Source organism: Gigantopelta aegis, chromosome 5, assembly GCF_016097555.1.
Source record: "Gigantopelta aegis isolate Gae_Host chromosome 5, Gae_host_genome, whole genome shotgun sequence".
NCBI lineage: Eukaryota > Metazoa > Mollusca > Gastropoda > Neomphalida > Peltospiridae > Gigantopelta > Gigantopelta aegis.
In genome coordinates this window covers 745,921-758,342 of record NC_054703.1, presented here as the reverse complement: position 1 = coordinate 758,342, position 12,422 = coordinate 745,921, and the positions used below count along the sequence as shown (strand labels likewise).

Genomic DNA, 12,422 nt, shown 5'->3' with positions numbered 1-12,422 from the left:
CGTGTATGTTGGTAAATTGCATTTAAACCTATACACGGAATAAAGTTAGTTTGCAATAATCACGAGATAAAATATTATATTCATAAGACTGACATAACAAAACTGTCAGAGTGTTTAAAAGCAATATGTGTATCTCACCTTTTGACCTCGTCAAGGCGTGGCAAAACCACCCCACCCCAACCCCACCACCCTCAATTTAAAAAAACAGAACACAAAAGAACAAACTATTTATAATTTGAATCCCAGTTATAAAATAAATATGACAATAAATATGTACATATTTATATATAAAAATAATATTCTTTATCTAGTATGAGTATAAAAATAGTATACAATAGTATTCTAATTTTTGATAATAGTATATTATAATAACATTAAATAATTTTAAAAACAATGATAATAATAAAAATAAATATAATTATAATAAATATAATAATAATAAATACAATAAATACATATAAAAAATACATATCTGTTCATAAAGAAATGTCCGCTAATTTTATTGAAACCTGGGCCCGTGTTTATAAAACCTTTAAAGTCTGGACTCAAGCTTTAATGACGTCACACGCATACAACTTGTATGGCGTTGTCATGCCATTACTGTCTCAGGCTCTATTAGTCTCGAGTCTATACTCTAAAAGTTTTATAACCACCAGGCCTGGAAGAATTAATATAATTTGTTCAGCATGGGAATTCACCATCTTTTTGCTTTGACAGTCTTCGCTTAAACATCTGTGTCAAATACTGAGTCAGATCGAGTTGCTCGTACAATGGTTTACAGAGTTTCACGGCATCCAAACTTCTCTCTATTTCATCAGCCATATTGCCAAGCAATTGGTAAACCTGAAACAGTAATGGAAATGATTAAAGAAGAAGGAAATGTTTTATTTAACGACGCACTCGACACATTTTATTTACGGTTATATGGCGTCAGACATATGGTTAAGGACCACACAGATATTGTGAGAGGAAACCAGCTGTCGCCACTTCATGAGCTACTCTTTTCGATTAGCAGCAAGGGATCTTTCATATGCACCATTCTACAGACAGGATAGTACAGCCAGTGCACCATGACTGGTATATCAAAGGCCGTGGCATGTGCTATCCTGTCTGTTGTATGGTGTATATAAAAGATCCCTAGCTACTAATGGAAAAACGTAGCGGGTTTCCTCTCTATGTCTGTGTCAAAATGACCGTATGTTTGACATCCAATACCCAATGATTAATAAATCAATGTGCTGTAGCGGTGTCGTTAAACAAAACAAACTTCAGGTATAATGCCATTTAAATGATCCCTTTTAGAAAATTAAGTAAATAGTATAAACAAAATATCTACACCTTCTGATGGCAAATGATATAAGGGGTACAGTGCGAAAATTCAGAGAAATGTTAAACATGTTTGTTTGTAGTCACTAATTATTAGTCACAATTTCACTAAAAAAGGGAAAATGTTGTTCCTTTTTAATACTATTTGATTATTCATTTCTACTAGCTAGAAATCCTACTAAATTCTGTATTTGATTATTCATTTTTAATCTCTACTAATGGCCCTATTAAACTCTATATACAGAGCCCTCAAAAGTACCCGGTCTCCGGCGGCAAATCGCCGCCTGAAACAGCTTTTGCCGCCGCCTACTTTTCGTTGATGGTAAAAAAAAAGTGCTTTCTCTTCTTTAATAAAAGTAAAGTTTGTTTTATTTAACGACGCCGCTAGAGCACATTGATTTTTTATCTTATCATCGGCTATTGGACGTCAAACATATGGTCATTCTGACACTGTTTTTAGAGGAACCCGCTGTCGCCACATAGGCTACTCTTTTTACGACAGGCAGCAAGGGATCTTTTATTTGCGCTTCCCACAGGCAGGATAGCACAAACCATGGCCTTTGTTGAACCAGTTATGGATCACTGGTCGGTGCAAGTGGTTTACACCTACCCATTGAGCCTTGCGGAGCACTCACTCAGGGTTTGGAGTCGGTATCTCGATAAAAATCCCATGCCTCGACTGGGATCCGAACCCAGTACCTACCAGCCTGTATCTTCTTTAATAAAGTCTCCTACAAAAGGGATCCAAACCAGGTGCATCTCAGAGGTTCGATTTTTCAAATGTTTCTTGGGGAGGGCCCCCAGACCCCCTGCTTTGCCCCCTGCTATCATCACTGTTGTAGCCTGCTACTTCTTAAACTATTGAGGGCGCTGTCTATATATGATTATTCATTATTTAATCCAACTACTAATTACAGATCCTATTAAACTCTGTATTTGATATTTTATAATCTGTGTCTACTAGTTAGATATCATATTAAATAAATTCTATATATTTGATTGTTTAATCTGTCTACTAGTTAAACATTATATTAAATTCTAAATTTGTTAGTCATTTTCTACTAGAGATCATATTCAATTCTATATTGGATTATTTGCGTTCTAATCTGTAGAATCTAACAGGATCTCTATCTATCTTACTAGAAACAAATTAAAGACGAATAATCAAATATAGAATTTAATACGATGTTTAACTAGTATATATATATATATATATATATATATATATATATATATATATATATATATGTAAATAATTATTCCTCTTGTTTTTTAGTCATTCTCTACTAGTTAGAGATCATATTCAATTCTATATTGGATTATTCGTGTTCTAATCAGTCTATACTATTTAAAAATCCTACTACATTCTATACTTGATTATTCATATTTTAATGTCTCTACCAGTGGTCCTATTAAACTCCATATTGGATTATTAGATGAAGTTAGAGATCCTATTAATCTATATTTGTTTATTCATTTCTAGTTGAGATGCTATTCAACTCTGTATTTGCTTTTTTTTTAAATCAGTCTCTAGTAGAGATCCTATTAATTAAATTCTAAATACTGATGGAGAGAAATAAAGGATAACACAGATAGCAACAAGATATAATGACTGCATTAAAAATCAATTCATATTGTCAGAAAGTTGACTGGGAAGATATAGGCAGCACATTCAACACTACAGACGTTCAACCCCATGTTACAACTTGGTATGCAATACAGACATTACTACGCTAGTTGTGAATTAAATTTGGTCTGCAGTTTTATGTGTTGCCTTATTTCTTTCCATCAGTAATTATTTGATTATTCTGGGGTTTTTTAATCTGCCTCTACTAGTTAGAGAGCATACTAAATTCTTAACCATATATGTCTCTGGTACATAGAAATCCTATTAAACCCTATATTTGGTTATTCATTTTTAAGCTGTTTCTACTAGAAAGAGATTGTAATTTTGTATAGTGTATAATTTCAAACTTTGTGGGCAGATGGCATTCTTCACTATTTGAGTAATTTTGTTTTATTCATATCTTCACCACCAATGTTTACAAATTGGACATGAAAACAGAACGTTTAAAAAAATTAAATTACTTTTCCTCTTTTTTTTTTTGTTTTACATCAAATGAATGCATGAATGAATGTTTAACGACACCCCAGCACAAAATTACATATCGGCTATTGGGTGTCACAAATTGTAAGTATATGGAAATATTATTTATATATATTCATGTAAAACCACAGTGTAAGGGGCTGTGGGGGAAAAGAAAGTATAATATAATACATAAAATCAAGGTAATTATATTTTAAAACTTTGTATAGAAGTCAAAGTGTTTTAAAAACTTTACAATTAATTCTAGATGTAATTTAAACGATTCCAAAACATTTCTGTTGCCAAATATATCATTTCTCGTCGGCTTGAGATGATCAGACTCTACCAAAATGTGGCGCACAGTCAGTGTACACTGACAGTATTCACACTGAGGAGGGTCCTTCTTTAAAATAAATGAATGCGTCAATATGTATGACCGATGCATAAGACTGCTTCATCCTTCCTGTAGGATGTTTTACATCAAGCCAAAATAATAAAATGTCCGTTACATTCGTTACATTATCAAAGCACCCTATTGGTCCAGATATAGCAACGGGAGTTTGTTCATACCTCGTTGAATGTAAAAATTACGTCGTCAGGGAACGTCATGTCTTATGACGTCATTTTATAGTGGTAATTTGTTTTAACCAAAAAAATTATTCAAAATAAAATATGAACTTTTAATGTTATTATTAGTAAGTATGTTTCAAATTTAATTATAAGTATTGTCTGTTATTTATTTTATGTTCATCTGGGTATGAACCCCAAAAAACTAGTTTTTGGTTCACACTCCGATGAATGTAAAAGGAGTAACATCAAGCCATCATTGAATTGTTGAACAAAAGAATTTTTCCATTATTTCGTCATCTAGCCAAACTGAAATACTTGACAAAAAAAGGAAAATCCACACAACAACATACACACATAAAATGAATGATTGGTGTTGGCAAACAACTTAATGGGACTTACCATGATATAAAACTTTTGATGATATTTTGTCGCTGGTTTTGACATCTGAAATATTTTCATACAACTAAGTTGGTCTGTTGCGTCATCATCATCATTCATTTCCATGTGTCCACTGCCAACACGCATACCACTTGCAGCTTTAGCACCAATATATGTACCACTTCGAGTTTTTATATCAACACGTGAACCACTTCGAGATTTTATATCAACACGTGAACCACTTCGAGATTTTATATCAACACGTGAACCACGTTGAGTTTTTATATCAACGCGTGAACCACGCGGTGATGTGGAACCAAACCGTGAACCACTTCGAGTTTTTAAATTAACGCGTGAACCACGTGGTGATGTGGAACCAAACCGAGTACCACGTGCAGCTTTGGTACCAAAACCTGATCCACTTGGAGTTGCGGTACCAACCAGCTGTGAAAATATTAATAGAGATGATTATAATAAAGACAATAAATAACATGTTAAATATAACAAACACAATAAGAAACATAGTAACAATAAATATTAACAAATAATAATAATAATAATAATAATAAAATACTAATACTAAACTAGTAAATAATAATAATAATAATAATAATAATAATAATATTAATTAAACTAGTAAATTTAATAATAACAATAATACTAATAATAATACGATAATGATAATAATAATAATAATAATAATAATAATAAATACTAATACTAAACTAGTAAATATAATAATAATACTAATATTAATTAAACTAGTAAATATAATAATAATAATAATAATAATAATAATATGATAATAATAATAATAATAATAATAATAATAAATACTAATACTAAACTAGTAAATATAATAATAATAATAATAATACTAATATTAATTAAACTAGTAAATATAATAATAATGATAATAATAATAATAATAATAAATACTAATATTAATTAAACTAGTAAATATAATATAAATAATAATAATAATAATAATAATAATAATAATAATAATAATAATAATAATAATAATAATAAATACTAATATTAATTAAAATAGTAAATATAATAATAATAATAATAATAATAATAATAAATACTAATACTAAACTAGTAAATATAATAATAATAATAATTAAACTAGTAAATATAATAATAATAATAATAATAATAATAATAAATACTAATATTATTTAAACTAGTAAATATAATAATAATAACAATAATAATAATTTGTATTGTTGCTACTACAATTACTACTATAGTACTCGTACAGTAATAGTAATAGTTATTGTTACTTCTAATGCTACTATTACTTTTGTTACTATTTTTATTACAAAAATACCATCCTCTTATTTTCTTCATAATGGCTTGGTATCAGCAGCAATACAAGAATCATTATATGGAAAGGAATTTGAAAGTCAAAACAGTTGTTACAACCCAGGTCATATCTCTACACACGCCAGAGTCAAAGAGGAGTTTCGACAAGGTCTTGACTGAATTCACTAGTGAATAGCTGTTACAAACTTTCAGATAACCAGAAACACATAAATTAATATTATGAATGATTTTATCATCAAATAATTTAGTACATACCCAAAACATTATATTAAGAAACAAAATGAATTTCTGGTCTCTGGTCAGCGTGCGTGTCGGTTTTGACCCGTGCGCGTCAAGTTTATATTTGTTTTAAATTTTGCCGGGCTCTTCTTGCTATGACGTAAAACCGCATTTGGAGCCAAAATGCCATCGCACATGAACTAGGACGCATTTGGATTTCAATTTAAATATGCCCCTTATTTCGGTATCAAATATATCCACCTTTTCTGTGTAATCCATGCTTCTGGAACTTTGGTGAGACCAGAGACCGACTCTTTTTTCTCTTTTTTTTGGCCTTAGGATACATGTATAGTCCATGTGCGTCAAAAGGGAACAAACAAATTTGCATGTACGTTGTAACTCTATAATGAATTTATAACATTAACACTCATAAAAACAAGATTATTAACTTATAAACCCATACCAGAACTTATAAATGTTTTTACCAGAAATCAATCTATCAGTAAAAGAAGACAAAATTTAATATTCAGGGGTGAAGACAAAATGTTGGAATAGCCAAGGTAGGCAGAGTAGTACTCAATTAATGCAGTACACGATGAATGAAAGGAAAACTATGCATGCTTTAGCTGGCTGTGCCATCAGTTCCCTTCATATTAGTATAGGCTTTGAGGGTAGTTCGCGTACATTTTTCTTTTGCAGACCGGCTTCGGTGGTGTCGTGGCTAGGCCATCGGTCAACAGGCTGGTAGGTACTGAGTTCGGATTCCAGTCGAGGCATGGGATTTTTAATCCAGATATCGACTCCAAACCCTGAGTGAGTGCTCCGCAAGGCTCAATGGGTAGGTGTAAACCACTTGCACCGACCAGTGATCCATAACTGGTTCAACAAAGGCCATGGTTTGTGCTATCCTGCCTGTGGGAAGCGCAAATAAAAGATCCCTTGCTGCTAATCGGAAGAGTAGCCCATGTAGTGGCGACAGCGGGTTTCCTCTCAAAATTTGTGTAGTCCTTAACCATATGTCTGACGCCATATAACCGTAAATAAAATGTGTTGAGTGCGTCGTTAAATAAAACATTTCTTTCTTTCCTTTTTTCGTTTGCAGAGTTAACTTTAAAAAAATAAAAACATTTATATACCAAGGCCTTCAGAAAACGTTTGGGTAACACTTCCAGGTTAACTACGTTTTCTCAGCAGAGCCCAAATATGGTTTTTGGTTGGCCGCCAAAAGGCTATAATGATGATATTGGGGTTTTATGCAATAAATAATTATCTGACACCATTAGATGATTAATTTTTATTTATTGTTTGGGTGTTACTATGTTTAGCATTATGCATTGCCAAAAACCTGGGTTGGTGTACAAAATTACCATATCTTTTATATGCACCATCCCACAGACATGATGGCATAAACCACAGCCTTTGATATACCAGTCGTGGTGCACTGGTTGGAACGATAAATAGCCTTATAGGTCAACCGATGGGGATCGATCCCAGACTGACCGCGCATCATTCCTCCGTAAAATGCTGAAAACTAGATGTCCTGAAATGCAATTTCCTGCATTCTACAAGTAAGATATATCTCTGCCTTACGATTTACTACCAATAATATTTTTTGATTCAGAATTACACAAAACCCCTCACCCATACCGATCTGCCGTGCCTGAAGCTACTTATTCAGAACAACAGGACCTGTTTTAGAGAGGAATTAAAGAAAGATAATGGTCCAAACCACCATACAGACCATTTTAGCTTCAAATGCGTTTTTATGCCCAAGAAAAAAAAGCCAGGAAAAAAGTGACATCATACCACGGGAAATTAAAAAAGAAATTGACGCGCGCGATGACCAGAGACTAGAAATTTAATTTGTTTGGCCTAATACGAATTGTGGTTTAGACGTAAATTTATGTTTATGTGCAAAACTAGGTGCAGTGACGTTTTATAGCTGTTTTGGTTTACAATGGTTTGTGAAACTGGTCCTTGCAGTTTTAAGTGTGATGAGATGTCACTAATACTAACATTTTTTAAAGAGAACTTTCCTTCAGTGTCCAACCACATGTCAGATTTGCCAGCCTCCGTTTGAGGAAGATCTAAAAACATAAATTTAAAACAAATTCAGTTGAGGATTGTCTGGTTATTTCTCTTATGTTCATCGGGGTATATGAACAAAATACGTCATCTGCAAATTGTGTCAGTCGGCTATGCTAAGTTTGTGGATGATTAATTGTGTTCGTACCCATCAGATGAACATAAAATAAATAACATACAATCCTTATAATTCAATTTACTTACTTACATACTTACTAATAATAACACTAAAAGTTATTTTGAATAATTGTTTTGGTCTAAAACAATAACATTCAATAACACAAAATACCAATATAAAGAGAAGTCGTCAGATGATTACGTAATGTTTACGTTTATTGAGATATGAACAAACTCACTTTTCTGCGTGCTGGTCGAATGAGATGAAAAGTAATTATTCCAGGCTACCTTTCCCTCAAAATAGTCTGCCAAATAGCTGCAGTTCCTGCCTTGATATAATCTGAACGACAAAACTGTAACTCACGATCACGGCCGTATCTTTGCACAATACAAAGTCGATTGGATATTTGTCAAAACAGTGGTTGATTCCATGCATCGCTATCTAGTGCCTTGTCTATAGGAGGACAGCCACTCCTGAGGAAATCCTTTACTGAAACTTCATCCCCTGTTGCATCACCACAAAGGGGACTGCCACTGCCAGACTAGTTTACTAAATTAAAACTAGCACAGGGCAGAGCTCATTGGAATAAGTACAGCTGTGATGACATGCACTAATGAATCACTGTCAAAACGGTGATGACATCAGGTGTTCTCACATGGCATTTGCACAGGCTTGAAGGATTTGTTTTGTTCAACACAATGCCTCTTAATTATGGACATATGGCATCAGATGGTTAAGGACCACACAGGTAATGAGAAAGCAAACCTGCTGCTGTCATTACATAAGGGCTACTAAGGGATCATTTATATGCAGCATAATTACACAGACAGTATACCACAGCCTTTGTTACACTGGTTGGAACAAGAAATAGCCCAATCGGTAGGTAGGTAGGTAACTAGTTTAACGTGCTCATATACCACTAGGGTTTCGAACACACCCATCCAGAGTCCGACCTCCGATAAGATCGGGAACCTGATTCGCGACAGGAGCCCAATCGGTAGATCCTCCACCTCAATGTGAGCCCTGTCAGTGTACTCTGACGGTGCACCACATTTTGGTAGAGTGTAAGCATCTTAAAGAAACTCGAAAAGATATATTTGGTCAACGTAATGTGATGGAATCCTTTCGATTCCATCCAGAACTTATATTACAGTTTCTACGTGATACTGACCTTTATTGTAAATTTTAATTTATTTATCTGTGATATATTTTTGCACAGTTCTTTACACTGTGTTTTTATTTGACTCTTGAATTCTAATATTGATGTTGATCATCACTTCATGTTTTGATTTACCACAGTTTGACACCCAGTAGCCGATATATTTTTCATGCTGGGGTGTCGTTAAACATTCATCCATTCATTCATTCATTCCTTTCCAATCGGCAGTGTATTCATGAGGCCAAGCGCTCACGGACAGTTTGACCGGTACAATCGTCTTGTATCATATAACATTATTTTAACATTAAAATAAAAAAATCAGTTTAGCTTGCGACTGTGATTGCTCACCGTCCTGAACATACCTTCGATGTCCCATTGTTTAAGGAAACTGTGAAAAGGTTTTTGATTTCTATATTGGTGCGCTTTATAAAAGTGGCAGTCCTCCTACAGGCAGATGTGGCTATAAGCAGCTCTTCACTGTAGATTCCCACGAGATACTCCCAACAACCGACCATGCCCCATGCAAATTGCGCAATCCTTTGCTCTTGGCTTAATCCTATGGCAGATTCAAAATTCAATAGCACTACAAATGACCCCGTCCACTATAGAACCTGGTCGGGATTCTGGTGATCTCTTGCACTTACATGTACCAGCACGGGCGGTCCCTCCTACCACCCTCCCCAAACCCTTTTCCTGACCTGGACGGAGGAGCCGGCATGGGCTGACACCTTTCACAGGCGTGCGCTACATGTCAACAGCTTGATCTAAATGTGCACGTTAAACCCTATGACCTGACCTGAAGACAGACAAAGCACCTGATATGGACGGAAGGAAATGTTTTATTTAACGACGCACTCAACACATTTTATTTACGGTTATATGGCGTTGGACATTTGGTTAAGGACCACACAGATACGGAGGGAGGAAGCCTGCTGTCGCCACTTCATGGGCTACTCTTTTCGATTAGCCCATGAGAGATATTTTATATGTACCATCTCACTGACAGGATAGTACATACCGCGGCCTTTGTTACACCAGTTGTGGAGCACTGGCTGGAAAAAACAATAGCACAATGGGTCCACCGTAGGGAATCGATCCTAGATCAATCGCGCATCAGGCGAGCGCTGTACCACTGAGATACGTGCCGCCCGAACCCCCACCTGATATAGCTGCCTCTGGTCATGACTATCATCATATGGTATTGAGAATGTTAATGGCAAATTCATAATCAGGGCATAAAATTTGGCACGAACGATTTTGTCGTTCGTCTGTCGGTTATGCAAAACCAATATCAACATAAACGACCGATCGTGTGTGCAAAAGCTGTAATCGTTCGTCAGAAAATTTAAAAAGACGTGTTGGCTATTTTTTTTTTTCCACTGTTTTTGGAAGAAAATAATAAAATAACGGGCCTACATTGCCGATTGCTGGTTATTTTGGCCGATATAGGATTCGCATAATTTCGGTACTTTCCATTCAGACCCGGAAGCATAAAACTCAATGCTTCCGGCAAATCCCTGTCTATTATCATTTCATTCAGATTATTGTTTGGCACCAAGTACTCCCCTGTAAAGGAACTGATGGGGTTGTGTGTAAACGGGCAGCTTTCAAGTTGGTTCTAGCATACATTTAAAAAAAAAGGATTTATGATAGGACATTTGATGGTGAAAAGCTACGAAATTCGTTCATATTGCATTCACGTTTAATTACCGTGATCCATTAAAATTTGCATTTGTATCTGAACTACTGAAGAAAATCGTTCGTGTAAACACTAAAACCACACGAATGACATATCGGTTGTCTGAAAAATTCAAGTTGTATACCCCTGATAATCGTCATGCATATTGTACAAAATAAAAAGTTTTTTTTTTATTGCTTTTGGTGTATTACTGTTGGCTAATAACGCGTATTATTATCAATTTTATTGCAAACATAAGACACTGCTATTTAGAACATAGGGTGTATACTGCCAAATAAAATCCCATAGACGACAATACTAACATATGTGGCTTAAACCTCCTACCTGCAGTGTATCAATCGAAATAAACACCACAGATATAAATACTACCACCCCTCACCCTTAAAGGGAATCAGAAAAAATTAGGGGTGAAACTGCTCATTTCAGATATAACGGGTAGCGTCTAAAGACTACCCTAGTTCCGCACACAATCTGAGTACTTTTTTTACAGGTACCCCATACATGTTTCAAGCACAAGGCTACTTGACACAGTGGTACTAGATGAAATAAAATACCACACATGTTTTGCCAAGATGAAACTACCTTTTTTACAACCAACACACTCACATTTATCACCAATTACAGGACTTGTGGTCTTAACTTCTCTATCAAAAGTTCAGTGCACCTCGAACTTTGACCCAGCCGGAAGTTATTTGCTCTAGTACAATCTTTAAGCACTTCGTGTATTTCTTTTATGAACAAGAAAAAAAATGCTTTGCATTTGTTGTATTTTTTGTCTATAAAGAAAAAAAGTTATTTTGTTTTGTTTAACACAACTAAAGCATAATCATTAATTTATTATTATCAGTAACTTTTAACGTTTAGTCTTTTATGAAACCCGCTACATTTTTCATTAGTAGCAAGGGATCTTTTATATGCACCATCCCACAGGACAGCACATACCACAGTCTTTGATACGGAGAGTACAGTACATATCCCATGACCCTTGACCAGTTGTGATGTACTGGATGCAACAAGAAAAACCCCAATTTAATTTAATGTATTGCGTAGATGAACAACAACCTACCTGCACTAGGAAGAATACTCTTAATCCACTGCGACACGGACACAATTTCATCTATTGTCACAGACAGAATTTCAAAACTGTAAATGATTATGATGATAATGATGATGATGATGATGATGATGATGATGATTATGTATATTAAAATATAGTATGACATGATTACAATGTGTGTCTGTGTGTGTGTGTGTGTGTGTTCGCGCGTGGGTGTGTCTCTGTCTGTGCGTGCGTGCGTGTCTCTCTGTGTGAGTGTGTGCTCGTGTGTGTGTGTGTGTGTGTCTCTCTCTGTGTATGTGTCTGTGTGTGTGTGTGTGTGTGTGTGTCTGTCTCTGTGTGTACGTGTGTGTGCATGCATGTGTGTGTGTGTGTGTGTGTGTGTGTGTG

The 12,422-nt window shown here is 34.8% G+C and overlaps 1 protein-coding gene across 3 annotated transcripts in view; it reads right to left on the bottom strand.

Annotated features, from left to right (window-relative positions):
- Positions 1-399: 399 nt before the first annotated feature.
- Positions 400-12,422, bottom strand: part of LOC121373821 — a 71,926-nt gene continuing 59,903 nt past the window's right edge. For 2 of the 3 annotated variants that reach the window (XM_041500599.1, XM_041500600.1), the window contains exons 18-21: positions 12,042-12,118; positions 7,931-8,001; positions 4,382-4,804; positions 400-843 (exon numbers count right to left, since the gene is read on the bottom strand). In XM_041500599.1, coding sequence (XP_041356533.1) covers positions 682-843; positions 4,382-4,804; positions 7,931-8,001; positions 12,042-12,118 — 733 coding nt within the window. In that variant the 3' untranslated portion in view covers positions 400-681. Of the gene's footprint in view, positions 844-4,381; positions 4,805-7,930; positions 8,002-12,041; positions 12,119-12,422 lie in introns of those variants that run through there. The other variant, XR_005958136.1, reaches the window with a different exon arrangement.